Here is a 16893-nt window from a genome sequence, read left to right on the forward strand (position 1 = left end):
CATTTGCTGCTTCAACTTGTGCTTTTATGTCATGGAGACAACTTCTTTCCTTACATGTCATGAGTTAACATCTCCTAGTTTCTAACTTTTGTCCTGCAACTTCCTCACTGCTCAGTTTTCATAGTATTGAACAGAGTTAAGGTCTTGCTCTGACTTAGGCATTGGCTTAAGGAAATCTTATGGCTGGTTGGATCTTCTATCCAGGCCACTCAAACATTCTCCATACAAAAATAAGGCTGTTTTGCTTTATTATTATTAGTGTGTTCACTGGAGTAGCATTTTTAATTTTCTTTAAGAATTTTCCTTTGTGTTTACAACTTGGCTGTTTCATACAAGAGGCCTAGCTTTCAGCCTGTCTTGATTATCAACATGCCTTCCTCACTAAGTTTAATCATTTCTAGTTTTTCATTTAAAGTGAAAGACATGTGACTTTTCCTTTCACTTGAACACTTAGAGCCCATTGTAGGTTTACTAGTTGGTCCACTTTCCATATTGTTGTGTTTTGGGAATAGAAAGGCCTGGGGAAAGGGAGAGAGACAGAGGAATGGCCAGTCAGTGGAACAGTCAAAATACACACAACATACATCAATAAGTTTATGGTCTTATATGTGGGGCTCAAAAATAATTAAAACAGGAACATCAAAGATCACCAATCACAGAACACCATAACAGATATAATAATAATGAAAAAGTTTGAAAAATTGTGAGAATTACCAAAATGTGACACAGAGGCACAAAGTAAGCACATGCTGTTAACAAAATGGTGCTGATAGTTTTGCTCCACACAGAATTGCCACAAACCTTCCATTTGTTAAAATAGAAAAAAAAAGATAATGTCTATCTAGTGCAGTAAGTCAAAGCTCAATAAAATGAGGTACGCCTGTAGTTTGATTTTGGCAATTATTTCACAATTGTATACATACATCAAAACATCAAGTTGCATATCTTAAATAAATACAATTTTTATTTTTTTTAATTGTACTTCCAAAAAGCTGAGGGAAAAAAAATCTCCTTGGTTCAATGGTCAGAATGATATCATAGATTTATAGAGAAGACCAAAAGTAAGGACTTCTTAGTTATAAAAGTACATTCAATACATCATTTTATTAAATATTTATAACAGTACTGTGCAGAACAGAGGAAGGGCAGGTATTCTTTGACCTATTTAATAGAAGCTAAATAAGACTTATAAATAGGAAGCATCATGCCCAAGGTCACAAGGCAGGTTAGACTTCTCCCTAGGTTTAAGATGCAAACTCAAATGCCTACAAATACAGATTCATGATGTATTAGTCTGTTCTCCCACCGCCAATAAAGGCATACCTGAGACTGGATAATCTATAAAGAAAAAGAGGTTTAATGGACTCACAGTTCCACGTGCTTGGGGAGGCCTCACAATCATGGCAGAAGGCAAAGGGATAGCAAAAGTACATCTTACATGGCGGCAGGCAAAACAATGTGTGCAAGGGAACTGTCCTTTATAAAACCATCAGATCTCATGAGACTTATACACTATTATAAGAACAACACAGGAAACCCTCCCACCTCATAAATCAATTACCTCCCACTGGGTTCCTCTCATGACACATGGGATTATGGGAGCTGCAATTCAAGATGAGATTTGGGTGGGGACACAGCCAAACTGTATCACATGATATAATGAGCAAAGTGGCCAGTTGGAAGAGCACAGGTAACCACTGCATGAGGGCATTTAAGGAGAGAAGTAGCATCCAGCTTCAGCAAATGACTACCAGTGCTGCCATATCTTCAGAGGTGGTTTTTTTCCCCCTATCTTCAGAGTTTTTTTCTTCCTCTCTGCCTCTTTGATCAGGTCTTTATTCAAAAGAAACTCTCCAAAATGATTTGACCTTTATGGAATAATCAAATTTAAGAGTTTATGCAGCAGGCTTCTTTTCCTCTGTAGTAGGTTTCTTTTCTGCTGGCTTCTTTTCAGGGCTGGTTTCTTGGTAGCTGCTGGCTTTTTTTCCCACTAGAGGCTTCTTCTGCTTCTTAACACCAACAGCAGCCTTCTTTCCTTTCTTACCTACCACAGGCTGCTTGCCTGCAACCCCCTTCTCATCTGATTTGGCTTCTAGTGCTGCTGCTGCTGCCACTGCCTTATCCACCCAGAGCTTGTGATTCCTGGCCTGGCAAAGAATAGTGTTCCAGCGCATGATCTTTGCATATGGGTTTAGCTTCAACATGATTCTCAGGTTTTTCAGTGAGTTCTTTAGATCTCTGCAATGAATCTTCTTGCGTGGTGCTGGAAGGGCTCTTTAGATCTCTGGGATTTTCAAGATTCTGCTGAGATCTGTATTGTTCATCTTGTGCATAGGAAGATTCTAGTTACTCTTGAGGGAAGCAGCTTTACGCCAAGTGCCATACAATTCATCTAACTTCTGGAAAGCAATTTCGGTCCAAATGCAGAAACGTCCCACATGTCCACCAGGAGGAGCAAGCTTCAAATGCTCAATTTGCTTACACTGAGCAAAGTAATTTCAGGGATGTTTCTGAAGCCCTTGATGATACCATTATCTTCACTGTAGATGATGCAGGGTCCCCTGTGCTGGATACGGTGACAGTTTCTCATTTTTCCCTTGCCAGCTCTCAGTCGCTGAGAGGCATAGACCTTTTTGATATCATTCCAGGTTGTAAGTTACTTAAGAAGCAAAACAGCCTCCATGGTCTTCTTGCAGCCTTCAACTTTGTCTTCGACTACCAAAGGAAGTTCAGGAACTTCTTCAATACGATGACCTTTAGACATGACCAGTGCTGGTAAGGCTGAGGCAGCCAGGGCAGAACAGATGGCATATCGCTTTTGGATTGTGTTCAATCTACGATGCCAACAGCACCAGGTTTTGGTTGGTGCAAACATTTGGCCTCCATGACACATATTTCCAAAAGCACCCTGGCCAGAACAGTGAGTCCCACCACCTTAAACTCTGGGAATTTAAGCCACAGCTCAACCAGTACCCCAAGACTCAGCACTGGCCTGATGACCTGCTATTTCCCTGACAGCATAGGGCTGTCTGTTGTTTTTGTGCAAGTTGGTGTGAATGAAGTTCACAATATCTGGTCGAATAGGATCTTTGAATACAGCAGGCAAAGTGACATTTTTGTCAGATGACTCTCCCTTTCTGGAGTACACCAATATCAGTGGGCGAGCACATGCCATGGTGGAGAGGGGACAGCCATGCTCCTCTCAGCCCGTCAGCTGCCACAGGAACAGCTATCCTCAGTTTTAAACACAAGCTCCAATCTAGACTTTTAAGTTAAATCTTCTGATTTTAAAATGTTGCCTTAATTAAAATACAAAACAAATGAACACTCTGAGGGCTAAGTACATTTAAGTCACGATCTGCATCTCTCTCAATTATTAAATGTCGGCTTAAAATACAAACACTTTGAAGGCTAAATACATTTAAGTCACAATCTTTATCTTCTGACCTTGGGGTTTCTGCTTTTCAGCCAGTGTTCTGCTGCTTAGTATACCAGTCAAGGGTTGGAGTAGTCAAAACATTTGGCTATAAGAACAGGTGTACTTGTTACCTGAAGTTAGGTCTGGTTGTATGCATCATGCGACATATTTTGACTTTCAAGTTTTCTTGAACCATTCCCATATTTCTGTAGTATTTATTAGTATACTTATTTATCTTAAAATATTTTTCAAACATTTAAATATACTGATGTATTAAAAGATGTCATTTAATAATCAAAGAAAATGTATTATCATTTATTTAATATTTAGGACTTAATTAGGTGACAATAATCAGCAATGAGAATAGTGACTGAATGCCAAATAGTACATTTTACTATTTATTTTTACTCTTTAACAATATAGACAATTTTAAGTTTTAACTTGTTCATTTAATTCTCTTTACACTTATTTTATATACACTGGTTATACACCCAATTCTTAGAGATAAATCTAGTTTCATTCTGGGACATTATTTATTTCAGTATGGCCACAAACCAAAATCATACTGCATCTGTTTCAACCATTTTTCAATTGTGAAGCTAGAAAAAAATTTTTAGCAGCTTTGAGACATGATTTACATACCATAGAATACAATTGAGTGTTTTCTATATATTCATAGAGTTGTACAACCATTAACACTATCTAATTTTAGAACATTTTCATCATCTAAAAAAGAAACCTCATACTCATTAGCAGTCACTCCCCATTCTCCCTCCCCAGCCCCTGGAAACCACTAATCTGCTTTCTGTCACTATGCATATCGTTATTCAGGAAATTTCATATAAATGGAATCATACAATATTTGACCCGTTGTGATTCCTTCTTTCACTTAGCATAATATTTTCAAGGTTCACCCATGTTGTAGAATGTAACAGCATTTCAGTTTTTATTGTTAAATAAAATTCCATTGTATGGATGTACATAAAATTCCATTGTATGAATATAAACTTTAATTTATCTAACATCAGTTGTTGGGTACTTGGGTTGCTTCTACTTTTTGATTTTTACAAATAATGCTGCTAAGAACATTTGTGTACAAGTGGAGATGTTTTAATTTCTCTTGGGTATATAACTAGGAGGAGAATTGCTGGGTCACACGATAATTCTATATTTAATATTTTGAGGAATTGCCAATGTTTCCAAAGAAGCTATACTATTTTCCATTTCCACCAGCAATGCATGATGGTTCAAGTTTTTTCATATTTTTATCAACATTTCTTTTTGTTCTTTTAAAAAATTATTTTAGTTATTATAATGGGTGTGAGGAGGCATCTCATTGTGGTTTTGGTTTGGTTTTTCCTAACTATTAATGATGTTGAACATCTTTTCATGTAATTTTTGGTCATGTGTACTTTTTTTTGAAGGAATGTCTGTTCAAATCATATGGCCATTTTTGAAATGGGCTATTTGTATTTTTACTGTTAAGTTGCAAGAATTCTTTGTATATTCTGAATACAAACCTCATATAAAATAAATGGTTTGCAAATATTTCTTCCATTCTGGGATTGTCTTTCTTCGTGGTGTCCTCTGAAGCAAAAAGTTTTTAATTTTGATGAGCTCCAATTTATTTATTTTTCTTTTGTTAGTTTTGCTTTTGGTGACATATCTAGCCATTGCCTCATTCAAAGCCAAGAATATTTACTTGCACGTTTTCTTCTAAACGTTTTATTAGGTTGGTGCAAAAGTAATTGTATTTTTTTCCATTACTTTTGCACCAACCTAATATAAGTTTAGCTCTTTCACTTAGGTCTGCAATTCATTTTGAGTTAATATTTCTATATGGTATGAAGTAAGGGTCCAATCTCATACTTTTGCATGTAGATATCCAGTTACCCCAAGCACCATCTGATGAGAAGACTTTTCTTCTCCCATTGAATTGTCTTGGCACCCTTGTCAAAAACCAATCAACCATAAATGTATCTTACACTTGGGAATTAACTCCTTATCCATCCTCTTATTGTCTAATATTGGGGCCTTGCATATATATCTGTTTTTCTTTCTTAAATATAAAATTCTGTAGGCTAAATATTGCAGCACATTTTGTATCTTCCATAGCCCATAATTATATTTAATAATGTTCCTTAAATATTTTGCATTTACAATACAAATAGAACTTTCTAGGAAGAATGGCCCAATATACTCAGAGTATAGTTGCATCAGAAACCCAAAATAACAGTGACTTAAATAAGATATAGTTGTTTCCCTCTCACATAAAAGAATTCAAAACTAGTGTTGATTTGGTAGCTTGACGAAGTTATCTGTATCCTAGATCGCAGCCCTATCATCCCTAGAGTGCAGTCCCCTCTGTCCTCAAGGTACTGAAAAGCCACTAGAGCTCTAGCCATTAAATCTGCATGGCCACACCTCACTGCCAAGTGAAACTAGAGAATGTGATCTTTACCGGAGAGCAGCAATATGTCCAGCTAAAAATCAGACTTCTTATTGTAAGTAGAAAGGAGGAATAGATATTGGAGGAAATCAACATTCTCTACAACAGGAATAAGGGGAAAACGTAAAAAAAAAATATCTTTGAGACTAAAGAAAGTGAGGTATTTAGGAAGTTCCAAGTAATTCAGTGTCTCATAGCTGCCCCTGTAGCAATGGACTTAGATAAGCCTGGGATGAATGTGGAGCTTGTTTTTTTTCCCCCTGATTAATTGGCTGTTCTTTATTCTAGAGTGCAGGGACAACTAGAGGGAAAGCATTATATTACTTCACCCCTTACAAGTTGTAAGCTGTACTCCCAAGTTATCCTCATTGAGAAATGATGTCAAATAATTAAAGTATATTCTACCCTATTAGTCTAAACTGTAGGAGACAGAATATCCAACCCTTTAAGGAACAGAAGGTCTGAGCAGGTTCATCTGCCAGCAGACTTGGCCTAAGGGGCTAAGAGAATGAACTCTACAGGAATCCTAATATCATCCTGTGAAGAGTCCAGAGTTGTTTGTTCAATATTGTGCAACTAGCCTGATACAGGTCAAGGATAGAGAAAAGAATTAAGAATGAGGTACATATTCACACATTTAAAAATTATTGTATGAGGCAAATGACTCTAAAATTAGCCACCTATGTAACAACTTCTACATGCTCTGCTAGTAAAAAAATGCAGTTACCATGAGATGATGGAAAAGCTTTCCCTCTCTTCCCAGTAACAAGAATAGATCCATCTCATTTGCAGAGGCTGGCCCCTCCCCTTATCTCCATGGGTTACATGAATGGGTCCTGTAGATGTGTTGATTTGCTTGACTTCCTCCTATTCTCTAGCATTACTGTTTTCTGTAGTAAATTGTTCACCCTTGATCTGCAGAAGTGTGAAGTAAAATGTGGTAACAATGGTTATCTCTAGCTGATTAGATTACAGTTAATTTTTTATTTTTTTTAGATTCTGTGTATCATCCAAACTTTCTATAATAAATATGCATTGCTTTATAATTAGACAATGTTATAAATTTTAAAATTAAAAAATCAGGTCAGAATCTTTAAAATATGCATACTATTAAGGAAGGATGAACAATAGACTCTCTGTCAGTGGTACACCCAAAGCCACTAGAGGAGAAAAGAATAAACTGTTGACAGAGAACTTAGAAATAAAATAGGAAAAACAATTAGATGTAGATAAGCTTAAATGACTGCAAATAATAACTTTATTTTCACAAAATTTTAACAAAAGAATTTATCTTGGCAGAGGAGAAAGCTAATATTTATCTGTAAGTTGTAAGGCTTAATTATTAATGTATGAATAAAAAAGTTCTGCAATATGATGCACATTGTTTCTTTCCTTAACTATTTTGTGGTGAATTGAGATTAAAAGATGTGAAATGAGATAAATAGATGTGAAAATGCTTTATAAACTGATGCTTTGCAAATCTGTTACTGTTACTGTCAGAACACTATCTATCATATTCCACCTCTAGTAACGGCTGTGTGACTTGTCATAGGTCTTATATTTACACAAAAAGTAAATTTCCAAAGGTTTTGTGAATTCTCCCCTTCTCATCACATTTAAGTAGTAAGGTATCTCTTGGCTGCCAATGCAGACAATTGCCTGATGTGATATTTCCATGTTAGCTTTAGAACACTGCACTCTGAAGAGCACAGTGCAGCTTAAATCCACAATGGATACAATCATTGCCTAACTTTAGATATGAGAAAAATGTTAAAAAACATCAAGTGTTCTGGTGCTTTTAAAAGACCCCAGAAAGAGAGTCAAAAACATGAGCAAAACTCAGCATTTGTAGCTACTGTGTGAATTCAGCTGCTCCAAGTTCTTAGAAATCCTAAGGCTACTCAAAGTGTTGTTTCAGTGAAGATGGATGACGCCTTCCCTGAATCGTCATCTATCACTGATAGAGTGAAGTAAGATGGAATAGTGGGCAAAATCTCATTCAGCTGACTATGTAGTCTAATGGGTCCAGAATTTAGCATCACTATTTTACACTGAGAAAAGATGAGATTAAGAGGGGTCAGGAAGGCTTTGAGTTTTTACTCTAACCTCACCAATAATTAAGACTGTGATACTGGGTAAGCCACCTTAATCTCTGTAGATGTCAAGTTTCCTATCAGTAAATTGTGACTATATAAAATACTAAATTTGAAATAATTCTTCAATCCAAAAAGGTTATGAACATTGTTAAAATTTGCCGCATGGAAAAGCACACACCACAAACACATAATTGTGATCATGAACAGATTTACAAAAGTGGTATCACATTATGGAAGGCCATAGGGCTGATAAAGACAAATGAATCCCCAACCTATGCCCAAGGTCATTCAGATTTTCACAGTAAACACAGAGTTTCTAGCTGAATTATCTCTGGATGGTATGGAAATTTTTCAATGATATGTTCCTAATTTCAAAGAAACAGAACTGAACCTTGAAAAGCCAAGAGGCTTTTACAAAAACTGACAAGAGATGAATTAATGTAGGCATCAAGCTACAGACCAAATTAAAGTTTTACAAAACTGTGAAAGAGAATCAGAAAGAATGAATTTATTGGAAGCAGAGTCATTGAAAGTCAGCTTTGATGGATGGACAGTATGTGCAACAGAGTGAGCAACCTCTTTGGTAGGCAGCTTCAGGGACTTGGGCTGCCCTTTTTAAAGGACTTGGGCTATTCTTGAATCTAAGAGGCTGAGTCACAAACAATGCTAAGCAACTAAAACAATTTCTTGTTGAACAGTAAAATTCTGCATAGTAGAAGGAGAAGCAGGGGTATGACATATGACACACGTGGTAGTTAGCAATCCACTACTGACTTTACTGCCACTACACCCAGAAAAGCCAGCTGATGTGTCAGACATGAGAAAGCGAAAGTATGTCACAGTGAATGTGGCTTTCTCCCCAAGTATTTCCAGAAAGAAATTAAAAATCCAACTTCTATAATGGTGTCTACTGTGCAATAACAGAGATAAACTAGGTATCCATGAATTCAATTTACTACAGGGTCCCAGAAATATAGCCATATATTGTCCCATTTTCTAATGGAAATAGCCAGAGAAATATAAATATCAAGACTGGAGAACATCAAAGACATCATTGGAAAAGCCCCCACATAGGAAAATGTGTGGGCTTGAATTCTTCCATTTTGGAAGGGTAAAGCCTGAGTGATGATGCTGGGATTAGACACTGAAACTCTTTAGAGAAGCAAAACAAGTTTAATAAAGCTATATTTTATTATGTTAAACAAATGACATATTTATTATATTAAATAAATGACTACCAAATAACCTTCCCCTTATAACGGTGCTAATATGATTTTGATCTGAAATGTACAGATATTTTGCATTTTTTCGTAGCCAAATGTTTATGATATTTGGCCCTAATCTGATCTTTTCTTCATTTTTTCTACTTGAGGGACTATAATCTTTATTTTTAAATTTGTTTTATATTCTCCAAACATTACCTAATGCATAGAAAACTCTTATTAACCCACTTTTCTCTGTTTTTTGTAAAAGATTACAATTGACTGTTCCTTAGAATGCTTTAATCATTCCTGCCTATGTGCCCTCCTCAAAACCCAGTTTAAAGTAATCGTTTCTTATTGAAAATTCCTTATATCCACCTCCCTTGAGACAGCAATCGCCTTTCACCCAGGATTACACTTGTGTATGTACATATCTTCCCTATTACAAATCAGGGTCTTTGAGAAAATACAAATGTTAAGAGAGTGGATTTTTGGAGTCAGAACATTCGCCTTTCAAATCCTTGTTCTGCCCCTTACCAGCAATAAGGTCTAAGTGCCCTAGAGCAAATTCCTTAACTTCAGTGAGCCTCAGTTTTCTAATCTGCAAAATAGGAGCCAGCACTTCACAAGTCTGCAAGACCTAAATTAGACTAAGTGCTTGCCTGTACACTGTTCTCTTTTCTCTTTTTCTATGTACCTGACGGCATAGGTGCTAGCAAATGTCTGTTTAAAGACCAGACAATATTGTCTTAAAAAAAAAAAACAACAAAAGCACAAGCAATACCATCTTAAAAAAAGAAAAAGACTAGGTAAGAAATAAATAAGGTAGTAGAATGGAAGCTAGTGTCCCCAGGTTAAATTAGAAGTATATACCCGTACCATTGTTCAGCCAGTTTGTGCACTGTACTAAGGATGAATGAACACATATCCTAAATGTCCTAGTATGCTGACTAAAACAAATATGATCATATTTCATAATTATTAGTTACACTCATAGTGTCCCAGATAATTTAGAGGATAAATTAAAATCCATTAAAGAGGTAAAGACATAAAAATTAGAAACATAGACTGGTTTACACATAACACATATAAAGTCTACTATAAAACTAGCATCAGTATCCTTGAATACAAACCTTTTTCTGAGTATTTATCTCACCCTTTAAAAAATGTACAATAGACATTAAGATACTTAAACAGATATATAAACATTTAAAAATTAAAACAGCATAAAACAGTACCTCAAGCTTAATAAGCATTTTATGTATTCTAATCTTAATACTTCTCCAGCTGACATGTAAGAAGCAATCTATCTTATTGTATGCAATTAGCTCATTGTGTAGATAAAAAGGTAAAACCATTCTGAAACAGGAAACCAATATACTTCCTGTTTAATCAACAAATCTAAACATTTATTCTTTTCATCTATTTACTGTTGCTCTTGTCCACCACAATATGCTACTCACATGCTCAGTGTAGTTTGACAAAAAGAAAATTTTCATGAGTTACTTTTGTATCCCCACCCCCTTAAAGAAAGGAGGAAAAACTGTTTCATACAGAAGGCGTTAATTGCATGAATTAGAACTATTACCTAAGTGTGGGTTAATGTAACCAAGAGGGATTTCACCTACATCCATTCAGTCAGTCTTCGGGGGTTTAAAGAAATTCCAAAGAGTCATCAGAAGAGGAAAAATGAAGGTAATGTTTTTTCAGACAGGTAAAATCTTTGAAAATATGTGTAATATGTAAAACATTTTGACACCCCCATAATATTTTTCCAGAATTAACAGTATAAATTGCATCTCTTGTTCAAGAGTTCCCTATCACTCTCTTTAATCACTACTCACAGTAACCTCAACTACTGTCACAATGTACAGGATGCAACTCCTGTCTTGCATTGCACTAAGTCTTGCACTCATCACAAACAGTGCACCTACTTCAAGTTCTACAAAGAAGACACAGCTACAACTGGAGCATTTACTGCTGGACTTACAGATGCTTTTGAATGGAATTAATGTAAGTATATTTCCTTCCTTACTAAAATTATTACATTTAGTAATCTAGATGGAGTTCACTTCTTAATAACAATGTATTATACTTTCTTAGAATTACAAGAATCCCAAACTCACAAGGATGCTCACATTTAAGTTTTACATGCCCAAGAAGGTAAGTACAATTTTCTACATTCAACGTATGTTTTAATAAAATTCAAAGTAATGTGAACATTTGCACAGATGGGATTAAGCACCTCATCTGAGGAAAACAGTAACTTTAATTTCTGTTTTTTGAAAACCCAAGTTTGATAATGAAGCCTCTATTAAAATGGTTTCTGTATTTTTATATATATTTGTGTGTTGGTGACAGTAGAAAGAAAACATAAAAATAATATTCTCACTTTATTGATAGGACAATTTTAAACAAAAATGATTTATGGTTTTATTTAAAAATATAAAACTCTAAGTATTTGATTATGTCATTTTAGTATGTAAAATGTCAAAATCTATTTCCAAGGAGCCTACTTTAAAAAACCTTTTCTTGTTTTAAGAAAGATTCTTAAGTGTTTGAGAGGCAGCATAACACTAACTAATAGCATAGACTCTGGGCCAGATACCTGAAGTGAAATCTCAGCTCTGCCATATCCTAGCTTTCATGAGCTTTGGCAAATTACCCACTGTCTTTGTGATTTAGTTTCATGTCTACTTAAATGAATAATTGTATATACTTAATATAGTTGTGTGAGGATTAGTAAGTAAATGTAAAGCACTCAGAACCATGTCCAGCATATGATAAATACCACACAAGCATCAGCTATTATTAGTAGTATCAAAGATCAAATTCTCATTGGGAGATACAAAGTAAAATTTTGGACTTAAATATCTTTATCAATAGAACTTGAGACTTATAATGCTATTATGACTTATTTTCTAAGATTAAAAGCTTCATTTGGTTGTTTTTGGATTCAGATAGAGCATAAGCACAACCATCCAAGCTTCTAGACTACATTAGGTGTGTAAAGCTTCCTAATAGTTGTGCCAGTTAAGAGAGAGCAAACGAAATTCGGTGTCAGAAAGGGCTTGTGCCAGGGTGAATCCAAGCCCAGAAAATAATACGATTTAAAGGGATACAGATGCAATCCCATTGACCAAATTCTATTAATTCAAGGGAAATTTGCTCCAAACTACTATTCTGAAAGATGTAAAGGAGACAGCTTACAGATGTTTCTCTGGTTTAATCAGAGCCATATAACACAACTCCAGCAACATAAAAGACACTAGTTCATGCCAAAAACTGAAACCCTGAATTTGTAGAATGTGTAGTGGTGAATTGAAAGAGCAATAGATGGACATACCAAGGATCTGTATTGTCTAGTCCTACCATTCCGGGTAAAGATTGTTAGAAAGATGAGATTATGTGCATAATTTAGGGGGTGGTAGAATTCACTGAAATCTAGTAGTTTGAAACCAAAAGTAATGAAAAACTCTATTCATCTATTCATTTAACTTTCACTGCATATTTACAAAAGGTTTTGGAAATTAATAAAAAACATTTGATTCCATGGATGCTATATTAATGCTGTCACAAGAAAAAACTGAAATCTAATTCTGGCTCTACCTATTTTTGTGGCCAAATGCTGAGATTTAGTGTCCTTATTTATAAAATGGAGATGACGCTTCACTGCCTACTTCATAAAGATGGCTGTGAGACATAAATGGGCCTATTTTGGAGAAAATTCTTTTAAATTATACCGTATAATCATAAAATATCATATATAATATAGAATCAAGAGGCTTGTCCAAAAGTCTTTCAAAAATACTATAATCCTTAATTTCATTAGGTCAAATATTTTTTAAATGCATCTTAATGTAGTGATAGTAGAAAAGTAAATATTTACGTCACACTTAAATGTATCTTGCTCCAGGCTATATTGAGAGCCATTAGGTAACTACATGATTATAGTTACCTAATATAAAATGTTGGGATTATGATAGATGGCATCCAAGAGCTCCCTCGGTATCTTAACATTCTGTGATTCTTAACTCTTAGATTATCAAATATTAGAATCATAGAATGTGATTTTTATACTTCCACATTCTGACTGATTTGTTCTAATGATTTCTATGCGGATTGTAAAAGTAATCAGCCTACATCTGTAATTTGCATTTAGAGGCAGAAATGCTGCAAAGCCAAATTAAGCTAAAACTAATGAGGTGACTATCACTTAATGCTAGTCATAGGTACTTGAGCCCTAGTTTTTCCAGTTTTATAATTTAAACTCTACTGGTCCATCTTTACAGTGATACTGAGAACAGAGAGAATGGTAAAAACTACATACTGCAACTCCAAATAAAATAAATTAGAGATTAGTTTCTGATTCTGACCTCTGTGTAAACTAAGCTGATGATAATTATTATTCTAGGCCAAAGAATTGAAACATCTTCAGTGTCTAGAAGAAGAACTCAAACCTCTGGAGGAAGTGCTAAATTTAGCTCAAAGCAAAAACTTTCACTTAAGAGACACCAGGGATATAATCAGCAATATCAATGTACTAGTTTTGGAACTAAAGGTAAGGCATTACTTTATTTGCTCTTCTGGAAATTAGAAAAAAAAATGGAAGGGGAAAAGTATCACATTTTTAAGTGACATAACATTTTTGGTATCTGTAAAGTAGCCATGCAAGTAATTGGCCTACATTTTAGGTACACTGTGAACATGAATCATTTCTAATGTTAGATAATAAACTGGGGAGTATACAGTTTGCACCTACCATCCACTAAAGGACAAATCTCATCCCAAACTCTATCACTTCTCACATTAACACAAAACTGAGAGAAGGTACTGAATTGAATTTCACAGAAAGCAGATAGATTTCATTATATATTTTTCAATACCTTCAGAACATTACTGGAAAAAGCCAATACTGATCACCTGAAAGGCTTTTCAAATGGTGTTTCCCTATCATTTGATGGGAGGACTACCCATAAGAGATTTTTCTTAAAAAAAAAAATACAGCCATTAAAATTGCCAGTGGACTAGAAAAACAACAACCTTTTTAGAGGCAATCCCCACTTTCAGAAACTTAAGTATTTGTAAATGCACAGGAAGCATAAAACATGCAAGGAACTAAGGTGATGTAAGAGATTCACTTCTCCCTTTTCATATTCCATCTACTAAGATACAAAATTCATGAATTAATAGGTATCCTAAACAGCATAATTATAGTAGCAGAAACACATTTCTAAAAGTAACTCCAGTTGTTTCCAAATGAGTCACTTATTAGTGGACTGTTTCAGTTGAATTAAAAAAAAATACATTGAGATAACTGTCATCTGGACATGGATAGATTTAGTCCCTTATCTAAGTCAAAAGGTTTATTCTAAAATTATTAACATCAGACAACTCACTCAACTCTTGATACAAATTTAAGATGAAAATCTGAAAACTGTGTTTCAAAAGCCAAATACTTTTAAAAATAAAAATATTGAGATATTATAATATTTAAATAATTGTGCTTAATTGGGTATATTAACAGTTTATTTAAAGAGAATACTTATTTAAAGGGAATACTCTAATCTCACTTGTTTTTTGTTCTCGGGGTAGGAATCACTTCAAATTTGAAATGCTCTCTTAGATCTCACTATATAGGCCGGGCGCGGTGGCTCAAGCCTGTAATCCCAGCACTTTGGGAGGCCAAGGCGGGTGGATCACGAGGTCAACAGATCGAGACCATCCTGGTCAACATGGTGAAACCCGTCTCTACTAAAAATTACAAAAAATTAGCTGGGCACGGTGGTGCGTGCCTGTAATCCCAGCTACTCAGGAGGCTGAGGCAGGAGAATTGCCTGAACCCAGGAGGCGGAGGTTGCGGTGAGCCGAGATTGCGCCATCGCACTCCAGCCTGGGTAACAAGAGCAAAACTCCGTCTCAAAAAAAAAAAAAAAAACTCACTATATATCAAAGCATTTCCTTCTTAGCTTGTCAACTAGAGGCAGCATTAAATAGCTCCTTTCAGCAGAGAAGCCTAATTTCTAAAAAGCCAGTCCATAGAACAAAATTTATAATGTTTAAACTTTTAAAAATTGGCAAATTCACCTGCATTGATACTATGATGGGGTGGGGGTAAGTATAAGTATTTATGAAGCTGTTTTTCAAATTTCTCCCAAACAGAAGCATGTCTTAGCTTACTATGGGCTAGTTCTATTCTGCTTTGGGGAAAATATAAGGAGATTCACTTAAGTAGAAAATAGGAGATTCTTAATCAAGATTTAGAAAAGAAGAAAGTATAATGTACATATCAATTCATACATTTAACTTACATAGATATAGATACATACTCAGAGGAAAAGTGGTCAAGTTTATTTCACATGCAGAGTTTAATATTTGTCTAGATCTGTTTTTATTTAAACGTTTATTTGCACCCAATTCGGGAAATTTTTTTTGTGTTCATTGACTGAATTAACATATGAGGAAAATCTCAGCTTCAATGTTACTATCATTTGGTATCGTAACAAAATATATAATTTTAGCACATCATTTCGATCATTTCAAGAAAATATGAATAATATGTTTGGTAAGCTTGAAAATAAAGGTGACAGGCCTATAAGACTTCAATAGGGAATAACTATGTATAAGGTAAACTACTTTGTGCTTTAAAAAATTAAAAATTTTTCTTTTATAGGGATCTGAAACAACATTCACATGTGAATATGATGATGACACAGCAACCATTATAGAATTTCTGAATGGATGGATTACCTTTTGTCAAAGCATCATCTCAACACTGACTTGATAATTAAGTGCCTCCCATTTAATACATATCAGGCCTTCTATTTATTTAAATATTTAAATTTTATATTTATTGTTGAATGTATGGTTTGCTACCTGTTGTAACTATTATTCTTAAGATTATAAATATGGATCTTTAAGATTCTTTTTTGTAAGCCCTAGGGGCTAAAATGGTTTCACTTATTTATCCCAAAATATTTATTATTATGTTGAATGTTAAATATAATGCCTATATAGATTGGTTGATAAAACTATTTAATAAATTTGATAAATATAAACAAGCCCAGATATTTGTTATTTTGGAAACAGCACACAGTAAGCACTGAAATATTTCTTAGTTACTTGTGTGAACTATAGGATGGCTAAGATGCTTAAGAAAGTTACTCTTTCCCTGAAGAAATATGTAGAACCAAGATGTAGCCTTCTCAAAAGCCCTTGCTTTGTCCTTTCAAGAGCTGATCAGACCTTTAGTTCTGGTCTGAGAAAATCTCTTAGCCGATTATATTTTCCTTTTTCTTAAAGAAAATGCCAAACACAAACTTTCTTGAAACTTTTCATAGATTTGGTGTGGCTATGAATTGTCTAATATCTTACACCTTGCCCTCTGCCCTAAGGAGGCTCACCTGTACTGCCTATATCAAAGGTCTTCCTGCCCTTTGGCTTTTCATTATGTCCTGCCACTGGGGAACCCTGGTCAGAGCTGTGAGGAATTTAAGAGATTCCCCTGACTCCCTCCTTTGGAGTAGACTCAGGATGGCTATGCCTCTCAACCAAAGAACCCAGATTACCTCAAGGTGGCACTCTGGATACTTTTTCCTTCTGAGTGATTCTGGTAATCTTCCCTTCCACATCACTCTTTAAACCTAGGGTGGGTAGTACTTTTGCTGTTAGCAAAAGGGTACTTATACCATCCCTTGCAGTTTCTCTGTACTCTGACCATAGCTTTTT

General features: G+C 35.0%; 1 protein-coding gene, 1 long non-coding RNA gene and 1 pseudogene across 3 annotated transcripts in view; 1 reads left to right on the forward strand and 2 right to left on the reverse strand.

The window, feature by feature from the left end:
• Positions 1–16893, reverse strand: part of LOC144581756 (uncharacterized) — a 100214-nt gene that overhangs the window by 76903 nt on the left and 6418 nt on the right. The gene's annotated exons all lie outside the window — the stretch shown is intronic.
• LOC100386494 (large ribosomal subunit protein uL4 pseudogene) lies at positions 1833–3610 on the reverse strand (annotated as a pseudogene).
• On the forward strand, positions 10747–16223 carry IL2 (interleukin 2). Its single transcript, XM_002745432.6, has 4 exons — positions 10747–11178; positions 11269–11328; positions 13580–13726; positions 15839–16223. The coding sequence occupies exons 1-4, from the start codon at positions 11032–11034 to the stop codon at positions 15947–15949; spliced, it is 465 nt and encodes a 154-aa protein (XP_002745478.1). The 5' UTR covers positions 10747–11031; the 3' UTR covers positions 15950–16223.

The sequence above is a fragment of the Callithrix jacchus genome, chromosome 3, assembly GCF_049354715.1.
Source record: "Callithrix jacchus isolate 240 chromosome 3, calJac240_pri, whole genome shotgun sequence".
Taxonomy (NCBI): Eukaryota; Metazoa; Chordata; class Mammalia; order Primates; family Cebidae; genus Callithrix; species Callithrix jacchus.